General features: G+C 39.7%; 1 protein-coding gene across 1 annotated transcript in view; it reads left to right on the top strand.

The window, feature by feature from the left end:
• Positions 1-18,971, top strand: part of MSH4 (mutS homolog 4) — a 55,888-nt gene that overhangs the window by 35,115 nt on the left and 1,802 nt on the right. The window contains exons 11-18 of the mRNA XM_066624585.1: positions 761-930; positions 1,552-1,688; positions 11,202-11,305; positions 15,472-15,596; positions 17,369-17,569; positions 17,737-17,855; positions 18,252-18,380; positions 18,506-18,680. Of these exons, the coding sequence (XP_066480682.1) occupies positions 761-930; positions 1,552-1,688; positions 11,202-11,305; positions 15,472-15,596; positions 17,369-17,569; positions 17,737-17,855; positions 18,252-18,380; positions 18,506-18,680 (1,160 nt within the window). The remainder of the gene's footprint in view (positions 1-760; positions 931-1,551; positions 1,689-11,201; positions 11,306-15,471; positions 15,597-17,368; positions 17,570-17,736; positions 17,856-18,251; positions 18,381-18,505; positions 18,681-18,971) is intronic.

Here is an 18,971-nt window from a genome sequence, read left to right as displayed (position 1 = left end):
TGTGTGTTTGTTTCACATGGCTGTCCTTGTGAGAGTTATTGTTCTATCCTTGCTCTACTCTGCTCAAAAGGTTATTCCATGGTTGTGTATGTTTGTGTGGGTGGAATTAGGGGAATTGAACCTTAGTTGCAAGAGTTCCAGATAGTCCCTTGCTCTTGCTCCTTTGCTGCTGATGCCACTGTAGCCCCTGTAGGAAGTGGGAGTGCTTTGGTATCCTTGTGTCATGTTGTTTGGGTTTGATATCCTTGGAGCATCTCTCTGTGGTTGGCAGGGGGGCCTGTTGCTCATTCCTAGTTGATTGCAGGGGGACATCCTCCAAGAGTTGGCCGCTCATTGGCCCTGTGCTTGTCCCTGCCCCCTGCTCATTTCACCCTGGCAGTGCTTCTCTGGCTGCTGGTGTTGGTAGATGCAGTTATTAGCTCCTTGGACACTGATCCATGGAGAACTGATTCCCCACAGATACTCTGGGCCCACTGTAATCCTAAAAAATTATCTACATTATGGTACCTTCCTGCTGTGGTTGGGTGGTTCTGTTTTGGTTACAGACCTGTTGCCACCAAATCTGGAGTTCAGCATTATAGCAATACAGGCCTAGGATTAGACAATATGACTTTAAATTAGATCATATGATGCAGGCTTTAAAAAATAACTCATAGTGTAGATATTGGGGCATTCAGACATTCTGTTTTTTATTTTATACAATGATAACATTTGTAACATATGACATAGATATTGCCACACTTTTGCTTAATTTTTCTAGGTTTGAAATCATACTTGAAAAGATTAAAACTGTCATTAATGATGATACAAGATATACAAAAGGATGCTTGAATATGAGAACTCAGAAGTGCTATGCAGTGAAACCCAATATAAATGAATTTCTTGATATAGCACGAAGAACATACACTGAGATTGTAGATGATATTGCAGGTATTTTGATAATTTTAAAGCATACAAAAAAAAGAAAATTATATAACATTTATTGACATTTAATGTAGTCCTGGTTACACATATTAAAGATTTTCAGATTCTGAAAGATTACATATGGCCCACTGTTCTGGGAAATTCTCCTTCAGATGCCTCTTTGAAATAAACAGAAGCACAAAATACCCTATTCATACTGCAACTTTGACAATATTCCTTTACCTACTTTTGACTAGGCTAATAGAATTTTAAAAAGCTAATAAACGAAAATAGCAGGAGACAAGGTATAAATGTGGCCTGTGAAAGAGTGAAACCTTTCAAGAATGTGCCTGTGTCAGATCTTCAGAAATTCCCTGTTTTATGCACCTAGAGTCCCCTAACCTTCAAGAGAAGCTTTCCAGGTTGCAGAAGAGATGTGTGGGGAAGATAGAGTTGGAAAATTGCTTTCACAAGCTTCTTTCCACTCCTAGTTCTTTGGATTTAAGTTACTATATCCGACTTTATAAATGCCTGATCTTTTATAGAATGTATGGTTAAGATTTGTGCAATATTATGAATTTTACTGCTCATATAATGCAATCAGTTTCTGTTAATACTAGAAAATATTTGTTTTACTTATTACATAAGGAATGATAACACAACTTGCAGAAAAGTACAATCTTCCATTGAAAACAAGTTTTAGTTCTGCTCGAGGATTTTTTATTCAGATGAATGCTGACTGTGCAGCAATACACACTGGTCAACTTCCATCAGAATTTACTAAGGTATGACTTTTGAAGATGTTGGTCTTAAATATATTATCGTTTATGAATTTACACAGAAGTTTGAGTGTAGAATATCTTTTTTTATTTGCATTTCTCCATTGCATTGCTTAGTAGAGATGTTTGTCTGCAAGATAGCTATAACTTTGAGATGAAGTAAAGAGGGCACACCATACAAAATATTATTTGATAATTAGGGACCCATTTCTAGTAGAGATAAGGTGTCATTGGTACTCTTATACAAGGCATTAGAGAAGCTGCATCTTCTGGGATACCATAGTTTGGATTATCGATGTTCAAGAAAGATTAACTGAAACTGGAAAGGTAAACATTAACTAAAATGCAGTGCTTTCAGCATCAGTGACCAGCATTCTTGTTCTGGTGAGGATCTACGACTCTCGAATGACCAAATCCCAAATATGGCACAGTTAGCGGGCTTTGAGATGTGACAACAAAAACCCATGGTCTATAATTCAAACTTACCAATGAGACTTCCATCCCAGACACTCCATGGTCTCGGTCCTCTTGGAGGTTGTAAAGTACTACTGGCAAAAGTTCTTATCAACAGTTTCTGCCTCATACTGTCATGAAAGACACACTAATCATCAATTGAGGCATTGAAAGAGGAATGGGGGGGGGCCTGAAAGATGGGATATAAATCTCTAGAAATTAAAAATTGACTGCTCTACACTTTTCAACCATGCCCCAACTTAGTTCCATGTGTTGGCATGCTTCCCTGAGGAACAGCTGGCTAGTCCTATAGGTGGCACATATGAATTAAAAGGATAATAAATTTGGCATCACAGGACAGAAGATTGCCATCCTAGATTGAATTCTAGTTGGCAGTCCTTCCTGTATGCACCTGCAATTACAAGGCATGTATAGATTGGTAACAAAGTTTCTGCTATGAGCCGATCATCAGATACCTCAGCTACCCACCTAAAAGTTATAAAAAAAACTGACCAAGCAAGATATCAGCAGGGCAAGGAAGAATGCAGATTTAGGACCACAGCCATAGCAATCACACTAAGCTCTTGCCCATAGCATTCTTGTCTGACAGTCACATCTGTATTGAAGACCACCTATTTGATGGGAGAGCCTATTAACAGACAGTACCTTGCAACATCCTTGCAAGATCAAGACCATGACTCATTCTCTGGGTGTCACTTATAACTTATTTCTCCCTCTACTGCATGGAATGGCTGCTCTAAGAGAGAAGAAGCCATGTTGTGGTCATTGGTCTTAACGAGACTAATGGAGGGGACCTGCCTGTCCTCTCTGTCGCAGAAAGTAGCTATGGATGGATCAAACCCTCAGAGGAGAAGAGCCAGGTGCATTTGGTCTCAGCCAGTAGGAGGTTGAGATGGTGCTGTACAAAGAGTAACTCCATCTCAGTGTTTTTTTTTTACTCCTGTTGTTTCACCATTCCAAAATCAGATAGGTCAATCCAGCTAATTCTTAAGAGGCAGTCAGTGAAGCATCCCAAAGAAATTTTCTGTATATACATTTTATTGAAATTTTCACAATACATTATATCTATAGTAAATCCAAAACATCAAGTTTCAATTCACTCCTTACATTTCTACATATTTTTCTTTACTTCAATATAAATTTCATTTCCACTCCCCCCTCCCTCCCCACCCCGGACTCCCCACAACGTTTTAACCATTTATCATTTTATTTTTTTACCAAGATAAACTTTTGTTCATTGTATAGTTCTTATTAACATTCTAATAACATTAATGAACCCTTGACCTTCCAATTTTTCTCCAAGTAGGCTTCAAATTTATACCATTCCAAATGAAATTTCTCTAGCATTTCATCATTCAAACTTCTCGTAATTTTATCCATTTCCATCATATATATCATCTTTTGTAGCCATTCGTCTATATCAGGCACTTTTTCTTGCTTCCAATACTTCGCATATATCATCCTTGCTGCTGTCACCATATACCATAATAAAGTTCTATCATTGACTGCTATTACCTCTAAGTTTAAACCTAGCAAGAACAATTCCGGACTCTTATAATTTGTGTATCTTAATACCTTCGTGACCTCTATAAATATCTCTGACCAGAAATGCTTTGCTTTTTTACAAGTCCACCACATATGGTAGAAAGACCCCTCATACTCACGACATTTCCAACATTTGTTAGATAACTTATTATTCATATTTGCTAGTTTTTTTGGAGTTAAATACCACCTGTACATCATCTTATAACAATTTTCATTTATATTATTACATATCGAGATCTTTAATTATTTCTTCCAGAGATGCTCCCAAGATGTCATCATTATTTCTTTATTTAAATTCACTGCCCACTTCGCCATTTGTACTTTTACAGGTTCATTTGCAGTGTACCATTCATTTATCAGTCTGTAGATCTTTGAAATTTGCTTTTTCTTTTCTCCCAGCAGTATCTCTTCTAGTTCAGAATTTTTTCCCCTAAAACCAACAGTTCTCTTATCTGCATCAAATAGGTCTTTAATTTGTCTGTACCCAAACCAGTCATACCTAAAAGTTAAATCATCCTTTTTCTTTAATTCCACCTTCCCTCCCTCCATGTCCAAAATATCTTTGTACTGTAACCAATCTTCTCCTTGAGAGGTTGATGTCGGTTTTATAACTTCCGCTGGAACAATCCATAGCGGCTTTTTTTCTCCCAGGCATTTTTTATATTTTTCCCAGACCATGTAAATACTCCTTCTTATGAAATGATGCATGAAGTGTCCATCCATTTGTTTTTTCCCATACATCAAATATGCATGCCACCCAAAAATCTTGTCATGACCTTCTAAAGATAAAAGTTTTCTGTTTTTTAGATTTAACCATTCACTAAGCCATGACAAACAAACTGCTTTATAATACAACCTCAAATTTGGCAATTGAAATCCTCCTCGATCTTTAGAATCACACAGCACCTTCATCTTAATTCTCGGTTTTTTTCCCGCCCACACAAAATTCAAAAGCTTCCTCTGCCAATGCTCAAACATTTTGAAGTCTCTAATTATCAGTATCGTTTGTAAAAAGAACAGGATTCTTGGTAGCACGTTCATCTTAATCACAGAGATTCTACCTAGTAATGATAAATTCAACTTATTCCATCTTAACATATCCTTGTCGATTTGTTTCCACAGTTTTTCATAATTATTTTTATACAAATCTATATTCTTCATTGTTAACTCCACCCCTAAATATTTCGTTCTTTGCACTACTTCACATTCGATCAGGTTTTCTATATCTTTTTGTTTATCTTTACTGACATTTTTACATAGAATCTTGGACTTTGATTTATTTACATAAAAACCTGCTAAATCTCCAAATTCCTTTATTTTTACTAACAGATTTGACAGTGATTTCATTGGGTTCTCTATTATAAATAACACATCATCTGCAAAGGCTCTATATTTATATGAAAAACCTCTACATTTCAAACCTGAGATTTCAGAGTCCTCTTTGACCTGTAAAAATAAAATTTCTAACACCATTATAAAAAGCAATGGAGACAGAGGGCACCCTTGTCTTGTACCTTTTTCAACCTTAAATTTTTCTGTGTTGTCAGAGTTTACAGTCAACAAGGCTCTCTGGTCACTATATATTGCCTTAATTGCCTTTGCAAAGTTCTCACCCAAACCCATCTTGTCAATTAATTCCAACAGGAAGTCCCAATTCAGATTGTCAAATGCATCAACAGAAAAAAAGGCAACTTCTTTCTCTGGGTGCTTGTCATAAAATTCTACAGCATCTATCACCATTCGCAAATTATCTTTTATTTGCCTATTTGGCAAAAAACCTGCTTGTTCTTCCAATATCAGCTCACTTAACGTTTCCTTCAACCTTTCCGCCATTATCTTTGCAAAAAGCTTATAATCATTGTTTAAAAGTGAGATAGGTCTATAGTTCTTGACATTTGTTAAGTCTTGCGCCTCTTTTGGTATCAAAGAAATATTTGCTTCTCTCCATGTGTCTGGAATAGATCCCGTTTTTAAAATCTCGTTCAGGAGACTCTCTAACATGACCACCAGGTCTAATTTTAAAGCTTTATAGAATTTTGTCATTAGGCCATCTGGGCCGGGAGCTTTTCCCAGCTTGGTATCTTGTATGGCTTTCAATATCTCCATTTGTGTAATCTTATCGTTTAATCTGTCTTTCATTTCTTCCTTTATCTTTGGCACATCTAGCTTTGACAAATATGTCTCAATTGCCACCTTGTCTATTTTTTGCTTTCCATATAATTTGGCATAATATTTATAAAACTCTCTTTTTATTCCATGATGATCCACTATATCTTTACTAACTTGACAGATCTTCGTAACAATTTTTTTCTCTTTTCTTTTCTTCAATTGCCATGCCAAATACTTCCCTGGTTTATTTCCTCCTTCAAAAGATTTTTGTTGGAGTCTTTTCAAATTCCATTCCATTTCTTTTAATGTGAATGCATTTAGTTGTTCTTGTAGAATCTATTTCTTTAATATAGACTTTTTCCCTGGCCTTCTCTTTAAATCATTTTCTTTTTGCTTAATTTTCTCCTGAATGTCTTTATACTTAAATTCTTTTTCTTTTTCCCCCCAACTATTTAAACTTATTAGGTTTCCTCTTATCACAGCCTTATATGCATCCCAAACCTTCCTAATTTCTACATCATTGTCCATATTAGCTTGAATGAAGTGTTTGGTCTCAGTCTGTAAATATTCAATATTTTTCTGCTTTGTTAATAAGTCTTCGTTAATTCTCCATATCTTCTTTCTAGCCTTCGTTGCTGCCTTCCATATCATTGGATTATGATCAGAATTCTGCTTAGGCAGTATATCTACACTCTTAGTTATTAAGGTTAACTCTTTAGACATCCAGATCACATCTATTCTCGAAAAAGATTCATGCCTTGCCAAATAAAATGTATAATCTAGCACTCCTTGATTTAATTTCCTCCATATGTCTTCCAAGTTTTCTTGCTCTATCAATTCAAAAAAAGATACTGGTAGTTTGCCTTCCTTTCGTTTACTTTTAGTCTTCCTGTCTAATTCTAAATCCACAACTCCATTTAAATCTCCCATCAATATTGTTTGTTCATAATAGATCTGACCCAGATCCAATTTTAACGCTTCAAAAAAGCCATCCTTAGCTCCATTTGGTGCATATACTCCAACTAATAATGTCTTTTTGTAGTTCAACATAACTTCTATTGACAAATATCTTCCTTCTGCATCATTAAAAATTAATTTTGGTTCTAGCTCTTTCTTTAAATACATCACTATTTTTTTTTTATTTGTTGCCGAGATAAATTCTTCCCCCAAATTCTTATTTTTCAAAAGTTTATAATCCTTTTTACAAATATGTGTTTCTTGCAAGCAAACAATATTTGCCTTTTGTTTTTCTATCCAATGAAAAATTAATTTTCGTCACTGTGGTGAATTTAGTCCATTCACATTCCAAGAAATTAGTTTGTATTCCATCGTTGATATAAAATTAAACTTTATTTCTTTTTTAGTCCAAATCTTCTTTATTATTCACCAAAAAATCTTCCATCTCCCTAACTGTTTTAATTGTAATCCGTGCACCCTTCAAATAAAAACTTAATCCTTGTGGAATTTCCCATCTATATCTTACGCCTTTACCTCTCAACTTATCTGTCAATTTTCTGTATTTTTTCCTATCTTGCACCACTTTCCTTGGTAGTTCTTTCATGATCCCAATTTCTACCCCTTTTACCTTCAAAGGGTCCCTATAGTGCTTTCTCAATATTTCTTCTATAGTTCTCTTTGTTATTAATTGCACTATTATATCCTTAGGCAGGTTCTTTTGGCGGGCATACTGGGAATTTATTCGGTACACCATGTCACATTGATATTCCATTTCCTCAGGTTGTAAATCTATAAATTCTGCCAAGTTTCTAATCACTTCTTTTCTATCTTCTTTTGTATCTTCCATTAAATTCTCTGGCACTCCTCTCAGCCTTAGATGGGTCTCCATAGCATAACATTCCAATTTCAGCATATAATCTTCAAATCTTAGTATCAGTAGTCACTCTGTCAATCTTTCTCTCTACTTCTTGTGTTTTCTTTTCCATATCTTGTACTTTTTGATTTACTGTCTTCAACTCAACTTTAACTTGTATCACTTCATTTTTGAGGTCTCCTATCAATCCTTTCTTTCCGTCCATCATTTTCTCCATATTTTCTGTTATTTTGGTACACATTTCTTTCATAGAGTCATTAAGTTTCTTCTCTAAACTTTCCATTGCCATTTGCAGATCTTTATCTCCCTTTTTTGCCATTTTCGAACCGCTCCAGGTAAGTGCTCTTTGTCTCACTCTAAAGTCATACGACATGTAGCAAGCGTTTCCCTATCAAAACTCAGTATTTCCCACTTTCTATAATGCTGTATAGTCAACTTAATATTGACATTAAGTTTTCCCTTAGTCAAAATGGCGGACGCGACTTCTTTGTAGTACTCTTCACAAAATGTCCACTTCTTCACTTCCTGTCTTCTCTTGGCCTCTTTCAAAATATCCACTCAAATAGTTCCTCCCAATCTTCTGACCCTCTTAAAATGGCCGCTCCTCCACTTCCTGTTGCTATATGACCTTCTCTCAATGGCGAAATCTCACTTCCAGACTACAATCTCACGATATTTTCACTCCTTACTGACCAATCAGCTTGATGTCTTTTCTTCGTTCCTCCTCCTCCTCAGATCTCGCATTTGTCGTCTCCTTCCCAAAGCCTCCTTATCACCGTTTAATCTCCGGTTCAAACACTGTTTCTTTTTTGCCAATTTTTTTGTTCACATATAAATCAAGAGGCTGAGTCAGCGAGGATCTTAAGCCAAATTTCTTGACCCAGATAACTCCTGCTGCGATTTTAGCGAAGCCTTCACCGTTCTCACCAGGGCTTGTTCAGAGCTCCGTGACTCAACTGGAAGTCCCCCGCATCCCAAAGAAATTTTGTTTGGGATCTACAATTTCTTTTGTATTCTGAGCCTTGAAAACCATGAAGTATCCTTGCAGCCAATTGCTACATGTCCGTTATATAGAAATTTCTCTGCTTCACTGTTGGAGTTGACTGCTACTAATACAGTTTCCATCCTTCATACTCTTTATGGCCCTGAGAGTGGTTAGCAAGTGCATGGTTATAATAGCAGCATTCTTTCTTCACTTGCAAGAAATCACAATTTTTTTCTGCATCCTGGTTTATAGGTGGGCCTATGCAGCCAGTTATCATTCTCCACATTTGCGCCACAGTTGATTTACTCTTAGGCTTGGTATCAACTGGGAAAAAGGCATGTCTTGCTTCTTCAGTTCATTGAGGCCATCCTAGGTACATTCTGGAGCTTGGCCTTTGTCTTGGAGTACAGATTACAAGACATCCTCTCTTTGGTACACTACTTCTGCATTATCCCAATTCAATGTATACAGCTATTGGAATGTATGACTGCAACCACAAAGGTCCGCTTGTTCATGAAGCTGTGAATTTGACTCTAGTTGTGATTCCTATCAACTTTCAACCCATTCTGGGACTCCTCCCTGCAAAATGGAAGTGCTTTGCGCCCGCTTCTATTGCAGGTTCCAAGCATCAGGGAGCGCCGCGCAGGGCCCCACACACCACCTGCAGCCTGCTACAGCCCTACATTGTACAAAGTAAGTCACAAACACCACCCCTCACCCCCCCTTAGCGACGCAATCCTGGGGATCGTGTCGCTGCCCTAGCCCCTCCCCCAAAAGAACTCACTGAGGGAGTAAAGCTCCCTCAAAGTTTGAGAATGACTGGTTTAAAGGATTAAAATGGAAGCTTGATCAGCTGGTAAAATGAAACTTTTTTTGTCTCATAAAGCTAGTTGGCTCCCTATAGAGTGCCATTTTAAAAAGCAGCTAAACATTTTGGGAACCACTGCATTAGAATATAGTTTCAGAAGAAAGGTTGCTTCTGTGGGATGTCACCTTTACCACCAGCTACTCTCTGAGTCAGTTTATAGTTTTGTCTGTTCTTTTTCCTCTGGGTGGGAGAAAGCTGGACTATCACCAGTTACCAAGGCTCAGAAGTAACTGGCATACATCCAGCCACGTATCCCTAATATTATATACTGTACCTCTGTTATAAACTGATTTGGAAGCTGGTGTTGGCTGAAAAATGGGATACAAACATAATAAACCAAGTAAATAACTACAGATTCCAAACTGTTACATAAAATAGTTCAGCAATCAACTGGTCTTCAAGAACACTGTGACTGTATGTTGCATGGCCTTTATAAGAATTATTTATTTAAAATGAAATGCTCAATGATAGATATACCATTTCTGTAAAGTAGCACATTTCAAAGTTCATTAAAGACAGATGTATATCATGCATGAACCAAAAATATCAACATGCTGCTTTTTTTTCTATGCCCAACAAAAACAAAACAAAATGAAACAGATTATCCAAACAGTAACTATTTGAGACGGTATTTACATGGTATTGCTATTCTGCAATATGTACAGCCAGATCCTTTGGGATAGTAAAAATTGTATTAAACACTTAGGGCGCAATCCTAACTGCGCCTTATGCTGGCCCAAGTCCCTTGGGCCGGCATAGGGGGGTCGCAGATGTGCCATAAAGCACGTTTGTGCCTCTGTGGGAGAAAGCCGTGTTGGCCGGCAGAATCCTCCACGGCGGCTTCCTCACTGCCACAAGCAGCAACGGTAGGCGTGGGGAGGAGGTGGCATTGGTGGGCGGGGTCAGGCACTGGGTGGCCTGGGGGCGGGAGGGTACGCACACGGGGAGCCGGGGGGGGGCTGGGACCCGGCAGTTATGCCAGATCCCAACCCTCGTCCCCACGGAGAATGGAGTGGTTTCAAGCTGCTCCGCTCTCCTTGGAGCGCTACCTCCACAGGTAGCGCAGGTCCGAGGAGACCCATTGGGGCCAGCAGCCCTTACCCAGGGGTAAGGGGAAGAGCTTTCCCTTGCCCGGGCTGAGCCACTGCAGCCAACAAACCTGCACTGGATGCAGCGCAAGCCTCCTGGCTTGCCTGCTCCAGCGCAGGTTTGGATTGTGCCCTTAATTATTTTGACGTTTTATAAATGCAGGTATTTCCTTCATAGTCAGATTTGAAAAGTAAAATATCAAGCGATGCAAAATTCTGCAATTTTACAGCATTTCACATTTTTGCCAAATTTGCCAAATTTTCTTTCCAGTCTACAGGCAACTTTTTTTTTTCAGATAGACCTGATAACTGTTTGTGGAACTGTGTGGACTGTAGAAAGCGGCTAACCCTGTCTTTGGACAATTTTGGACAACCTGGTGGCTGTATTATGGCTGCATCTGCATTGGAAAATTGAATAGGATTGGGCCCTTTGTCTCTCCCTATTCATTATCACTGGATTTCATCTTGTGTCCTAGCTTTATTACTACTGTATTATATTTATCTGTAACAAAAGCAGTTTTTTCTCATGCTTTGTAAATTATTTTCATTTTTTTCTTCTGGGATTTTATGCTTACCTAGCATGTTTTAACTTTTGGTTTGGTTTTAAATTTCCCTACAGATTACTAAAATGAAAAATGTATATAGCTTTACTTCACCAGATTTAATGAAAATGAATGAAAGATGCCAGGAGTCTTTGAGAGAAATTTACCACATGACTTACTTGTAAGATCCTTCAAACTTCTTAAAAAATCCTAAATAAATCTGCAATCCTTTATGCACTTACATGGAAGTAATGGCCCAATCTTATCTTCGACTAGTCTATGTGATGCAGTGGAACCAACAGAGAGCACACTGCATCTTATGGGGGCAACAAGTCACTGGCAAGTAAAAACATGTATTTACTTCCCCATACACTGCCTGGTTGCCAGAGGGCCTTCTCAGACCTATGATAGCTATTTAAAAAGTATGTTTAGGAAGTATGTATTCAGGAAGTATGTTGGATCTTGCCTACTCACTCCCCACCCTGATCCTCCGTCAAATTGCCCATGACCCACCCCTACCACCCCCTTACATGCTCCCTCCTGACCAAGGAGTTAAGTCAGATAGAGGTTAAAAGAGAAGATGTTTCAGACCTCATTGATAAATTAAAGATCAATAAGTCACCGGGCCCTGATGGCATCCACCCAAGAGTTATTAAGGAATTGAAGAATGAAGTTGCAGATCTCTTGACTAAGGTATGCAACTTGTCCCTCAAAACGGCCATGGTGCCAGAAGATTGGAGGATAGCAAATGTCATGCCTATTTTTAAAAAGGGAAAGAGGGGGGACCCGGGAAACTATAGGCCGGTCAGCCTAACATCCATACCGGGTAAGATGGTGGAATGCCTCATCAAAGATAGGATCTCAAAACACATAGACGAACAGGCCTTGCTGAGGGAGAGTCAGCATGGCTTCTGTAAGGGTAAGTCTTGCCTCACAAACCTTATAGAATTCTTTGAAAAGGTCAACAGGCATGTGGATGCGGGAGAACCCGTGGACATTATATATCTGGACTTTCAGAAGGCATTTGACACGGTCCCTCACCAAAGGCTACTGAAAAAACTCCACAGTCAGGGAATTAGAGGACAGGTCCTCTCGTGGATTGAGAACTGGTTGGAGGCCAGGAAGCAGAGAGTGGGTGTCAATGGGCAATTTTCACAATGGAGAGAGGTGAAAAGTGGTGTGCCCCAAGGATCTGTCCTGGGACCGGTGCTTTTCAACCTCTTCATAAATGACCTGGAGACAGGGTTGAGCAGTGAAGTGGCTAAGTTTGCAGATGACACCAAACTTTTCCGAGTGGTAAAGACCAGAAGTGATTGTGAGGAGCTCCAGAAGGATCTCTCCAGACTGGCAGAATGGGCAGCAAAATGGCAGATGCACTTCAATGTTAGTAAGTGTAAAGTCATGCACATTGGGGCAAAAAATCAAAACTTTAGATATAGGCTGATGGGTTCTGAGCTGTCTGTGACAGATCAGGAGAGAGATCTTGGGGTGGTGGTGGACAGGTCGATGAAAGTGTCGACCCAATGTGCGGTGGCAGTGAAGAAGGCCAATTCTATGCTTGGGATCATTAGGAAGGGTATTGAGAACAAAATGGCTAGTATTATAATGCCGTTGTACAAATCTATGGTAAGGCCACACCTGGAGTATTGTGTCCAGTTCTGGTCGCCGCATCTCAAAAAAGACATAGTGGAAATGGAAAAGGTGCAAAAGAGAGCGACTAAGATGATTAAGGGGCTGGGGCACCTTCCTTATGAGGAAAGGCTACGGCGTTTGGGCCTCTTCAGCCTAGAAAAGAGACGCTTGAGGGGGGACATGATTGAGACATACAAAATTATGCAGGGAATGGACAGAGTGGATAGGGAGATGCTCTTTACACTCTCACATAATACCAGAACCAGGGGACATCCACTAAAATTGAGTGTTGGGCGGGTTAGGACAGACAAAAGAAAATGTTTCTTTACTCAGCGTGTGGTCGGTCTGTGGAACTCCTTGCCACAGGATGTGGTGCTGGCGTCTAGCCTAGACGCCTTTAAAAGGGGATTGGACAAGTTTCTGGAGGAAAAATCCATTACGGGTTACAAGCCATGATGTGTATGCGCAACCTCCTGATTTTAGAAATGGGTTATGTCAGAATGCCAGATGCAGGGGAGGGCACCAGGATGAGGTCTCTTGTTATCTGGTGTGCTCCCTGGGGCATTTGGTGGGCCGCTGTGAGATACAGGAAGCTGAACTAGATGGGCCTATGGCCTGATCCAGTGGGGCTGTTCTTATGTTCTTATGTTCTTATGACTTGGGTAAGCCATTGGTGCATGTGCGGGATCTTTGTCCATTTGTGCTGGTGGTTGTAAAGTGCACAATAGCGGCATACTTTTTGCAGTGCTACACCAGGACATATATACAGTGACAGATTATAAGATCCATCACTGTAACTCCAAGATTGAATTGGGCCATTAGTTGCATTGAACTCAGTGGAGCTTACCTCTGAATAGACATGCACAGAATTGCATCAACACAGCCCAACCCTATGAGCTGGTGGAACGTGTGTTCTGCCAGTGCTGGCTGCTGAAAAGCAGCTGTAAAACGCCTACTGGCAGTGTGATAAGTAGCGCACTGCAGAGGTAATGGAGGGAAGGCCAGGGCCTTTCTGTGCACATCACGAGCTTCAGTCACCTACCAAGGAAGATACGATGGCAAGAGAAGCATGAAGGGGAAAGGAGGGGCAACATTGGGCAGGGAGAGGGGAAGAATGGGACTGGGAAGACTGTGTGAGAAGGTGGACCAAGTGGTGATTGCACATGCCTGATGCTATCCCCTCTGGCAGCAGCTTCCCTGCCCCCTTTCCTTGGACTTGGGATAGTGAAATTGCTAGCGCAGGTCCAAGGAAAACCATTGTGGGGTGGGAGGCATATGGGGAGGAAAGGGGCCCTCCAAAACCTCCTGATCTCTCCCCGCCTCCACTGGATACAGTGTGCCTGTTTTTGGTATGGCTGCACTGGAGGGGGGGGGGTAGGATTGTGCTGTTAGTGTACCAAATGAACAAGTTAGTTATGAGGATTTGAAACCTGCTTTCATGGATAACCGTAGTCATTTAAAACTAAAACTGCACCTGGCTTCAGGTGTTAGATCCAAGCTTTTGACCTTTTCAATATAAGCTTTGGGTCCATTGCTGCCTCTCTGTTCTGTTTGTTGCACTGTTAATTTTTACTTATTGTGTATGTAATTCAAATGCCTGCAAATAAGCAGACATACATAAGATGCTACTCCAAGTATTTGATGTAAGGCTTTAACTTGATCAAGGTCATTTGTTTTCTGAGGTCTTCTGAGAAAAACCTATGGCTGTTCAGCAGCATCTGAGTCACCTGAGTCACAGAAATCAGATGTTAGTGAAGGAACATGCCCTTTTAACCAGACTGGCTTCATCTGTGTTGGAAGGTCAATAACACACAAGCTAGATCTTTACAATAATGGTGGGTGTGGATATTTGTGTTTATCCCCACCAGCAGGGAGAGCAGTCACCTATTCAGTTCCTAGTTTTAAATCCTTGTAGTTTACTCTCTCCTGCTGTGACTGGAATTCTCATTAATTTCTTTTCTTGTGCTGTTGCCTTATATCTCCCTGCCTAAACAGCCATGACCAGTTTCTTCTCTTGTTTTACTTTGAAGTAAAAAAATCTCTTTGTGTAACTCAGCTCTGCTGTGAATGAGTTTATTTTCCCCCCAGATCTGCTAACAATCTGCACCAGTTGCTTCTAGTTTAGATTCCTTCAAAATGTGAACTGGAGAAGAAGAAATTGAATTCCAGTCACCAGTTTCTCCTACCAAGGAGCTGTAATGGGGAGGAGGGGGCAGGAAAGATAATTTTGTGAGCTCTGTTCCACTTGCCTAAGAATCCAAAACAGTGTGTTTCTCTTGAGTGTAAAAGAAAGAGGGAGGGAATCCTAAAAGTAGTTGGTTTGGTTGTTGTTGTTTTGTTCCTTGGAATATCGACCATCGTGAATGTGAATATCAAGTAATGCAATAAAGCACATTTTTGTAGCATAGCAGAACCTCTTTGATAATATAGTTATATTAATACATTTATTTACAGTATTTATATTGCATTGTTCAACTAAAATGATCAAAGTAGTTGATATAATCAAATTCTGACCTATTGCTTATTATAACTAAAAATGTATTGATTAATAACACAGCCTTATTGTGCTCAACATCACAAAACATTTTCTAGCTCTGATATAATCAACTCATTTTACAGTTGATATTTCAGATAGCTGCCTGAGAAGAATCAAGGTTTGTTAAATATTTTGTTGTACTGAAAAATACAATAAATTGTGCTGCTGTGTTTTTGCAGGATAGTGTGCAAACTGCTGAGTGAAATCTATGAACACATTCATTGCTTATACAAACTCTCAGATACTGTGTCTATGCTAGATATGTTGCAGTCATTTGCTAATGCTTGTACACTATCTGACTATGGTAAGTAGCCTTGTTATTTTGAGCAAATTATGCAAAAACATATGCAATGAATTCCCCTGTCCTCATATCATGTCTTACAGCCCAATCCTATGGGCTGGAGCTGCCTAGCAGAACACCATTCTGCTGGCGATGATTGCTGAAAAAGCCATAAAGCTCTTTCCAGCAGTGCATTGAGTATTGTGCTGCTGGGATGCCGGTAGGATGGCCAGAGCACTCCTGCATGTGTTGTTGGTTCTACCACCACCCGCTGGTAAGCTGACAGTAATGGCAGGAGGTGTGGGGGAGGGTGGATCAGGGCAGAGAGGGTATGAAACTGAGCAAGGAGGCTGAGGGAAGGCATGGATCCTCTGGCAATAGTACGCACTAGATCCTATCCCCCTTTCCTGCAGCCTTCCAGCTCCTTTTCTATCCTTGGACCTACACTTGTGAAATTGTTAGTAGAAGACTGAGGGTACTCATTGTCCCTGCACCAGTGGAGTGGGTTGCAAATGTGCTGTAAGGCATGTCATGACACCTGGAGAGTAAGCAGCACTGGCAGGGATACCTGTGTTACCCCACCAACACAGCATCCCCACAGATGCTGCATCCTTACTGGACAGCTCAGATAAAGTTGTGCAGGGGCATTGGGGAGGGAGCATTGGGGATAGAACAGGAGGGTTAGGATACAGCAGGCCTTCACTGTATCCTAAGCCCTCCCAGACCAGCCGGTGTTACACCAGGCTGCTTGGACAGCAGCTAAATGGCAGAGATCTGAGTAGTCCTATAGGGCAGGCTGGGTGTTACTCAGGGTAAGGGGGAAAATATTCCCTTATCCTGAGGAGACCTCCAGCCTGCTCCAAAGCTGGGGTTGATGCAGTGGAGGCCATGTGGCCCCACTGCACCAGCGCAGCTTAAGATTGAGCTGTTTGTCTTGGACATACCAGATGATGATGAAGTATCCTAAAGTTAACAGCAGGGAACCAACAGTACAACCCCAGGACAGAAGGAAAGTGGGAAGGATATTGCTCTGTGGAAATACTGAACGGGCAATTACTGTAGATCAGTGGTTCTCACACATTTAGCACTGGGACCCACTTTTTAGAATGAGAATCTGTTGGGACCCACCAGAAGTGATGTCATGACCAGAAGTGACATCATCAAGCAGGAAAATTTAACAATCCTAGGCTGCAATTCTACCCACACTTACCCAGGAGTAAGTCCCATTTACTATCATTGTTAAAAGAATACACATAGTAGCTTGTTAAAAGTACAGGTCTGTAACATTTCCCCAAATGCAGTTACATACCATGGTAGCATCAAGTCTAATAGATTAAAAATAAAATATTGAAATGAATGGGGGCCCACCTAAAATTGGCTCACGATCCACCTTGTGGGTCCCGACCCACAGTTTGAGAAACACTGCTGTAGATAGGTAGAAAGAGAACTATTTGATGATGGAACCATGGCAGCTTAAGTGATAAAGGGAGTCACACAGTGGCTTTGAATGGGCTTGAGAGACCAGAAGACTGAGGACAAAACAGAGACCTTAAGGATTTGACACTGAGGAGATCAGTACTTTTTGTGAGGTTAGTTTCTATGGAGGTCAACAGGCAATTGTTACAGCTTTTCTTCCTTTAGCAAAATTATACCTTTTAGTATTACAGCTGCTCATATTGTTGCACTGCTTATAAATAAAATTATGTAACAAGAAAAAGACCTGACTGAATTGTGGTTAAAATAACATTGCAAATAATGTCTAAATATAAACTATTCTGCTGTCTTCCTTTCTTAAGTCCGTCCAGAGTTTACTGACACATTAGCAATAAAGCAAGGATGGCATCCTGTTCTTGAAAAAATATCTTTAGAGAAACCTGTGGCCAATGATACTTACATCACAGAGGGAAGTAATTTTATCATAATAACAGGACCAAATATGAGTGGAAAGTCAACTTACCTAAAACAGATAGCACTTTCTCAGATTACGGCACAAATTGGTAAGCAATAGCTTATTTGAAGTTCTGTTGTTTTCTAGTGGGGAAGAGGAGAGAGACAGTGGATGTAATAAGATATGATTTTTATGTTACTATTTTCAAAACTTGGTAAGGCTAACATTAAACTGTGGCATTGCTATTAATTAATTGCCCTTTTCTTTAAATTACAGGATCATTCGTCCCAGCAGAATATTCTTCTTTTAGGATTGCTGAGCAAATATTTACAAGAATAGGCATGGATGATGATATAGAAACAAATTCATCAACATTCATGAAAGAGATGAAAGAGGTATTCAGCTTAGCTTAGTGATTCTATTATCAGTGTCGGGCCTTGATTAACATTTAATTGATCCTTGGGTTTGTACACTTGCATGTAAATATCCAAGAACCTTGTTTTATCTGGGTTTTTTTCTGCCCTGCAGTTTAGTGAATATGTGCAGACACACACAAAGGGATGAGTGGCCTGATGCTTTCAAGAACTCTGGGTGCAAATTGAAGCATGCATAGATACCCTGGACTGGATTGGTTTAAAAGGATGGATGTCTTATTTTTAAGAGGCAGCTAGTTAAATGTTTCCCAAATAAATTTACTGACATCCATGGCAGACAGGAAATGAAAAGTCTTACTAACAGATTTTATGCTCAGATTTAGTGCTGGTGAAGAAATCTGATGTCTTTTTCTCTAGATAACATACATCATACAAAATGCTAATGACAGATCACTTATCATAATTGATGAACTTGGCAGAGGTACCAGTACTGAAGAAGGCATTGGCATATGTTATGCAGTCTGTGAATATCTTCTGAATTTGAAGGTATTATTATTTTTTAATCAGTAGGTGCCTTATATTGTAACTTGTAACTGTAGCGTAGTAGTGGCTACAAGTTCTCTTTGTTCCAATAATTTCTAGTTTCCTTAATTTCTTGTTTCATAATGTAGGCATTTACACTCTTTGCTACTCATTTCTTGGAATTATGTCAGATTGATGTCTTATATCCCAATGTGGAAAACAACCACTTTGAAGTGCAACATGTGAGAAGCAGTTCTGGAATTATGGGAAAAATTGCTTATACCTATATACTTTCTAAAGGACACACAGAAGAAAAAAACTATGGTAGTATTAGAATTTAGCAGATTTTTTTTGTGCTTGGGACTGCTATTAACTGTGCTTGTTAACTGCTGCCATTAGGTTCTCTATTTTGCAAGATGTTTCACTTTTTAATCTGTAGTATTTTACCAATTTATTTCTGAGGAAAGTTTGAAATATTGCTGTGAGGAAAGAAATATAGGATGTAGTGTTCACTGCCCTGACACTTTTCCTGCCTGTTAATGAGGGGAAATTTGCTAAACTGGAAAAGGACTACTGAGTCATCTGAGAATTACTGTGATAGCAGGCAGCCCAATC

Source organism: Tiliqua scincoides, chromosome 4, assembly GCF_035046505.1.
Source record: "Tiliqua scincoides isolate rTilSci1 chromosome 4, rTilSci1.hap2, whole genome shotgun sequence".
Taxonomy (NCBI): domain Eukaryota; kingdom Metazoa; phylum Chordata; class Lepidosauria; order Squamata; family Scincidae; genus Tiliqua; species Tiliqua scincoides.
This window is presented reverse-complemented; position numbering and strand designations above follow the sequence as displayed.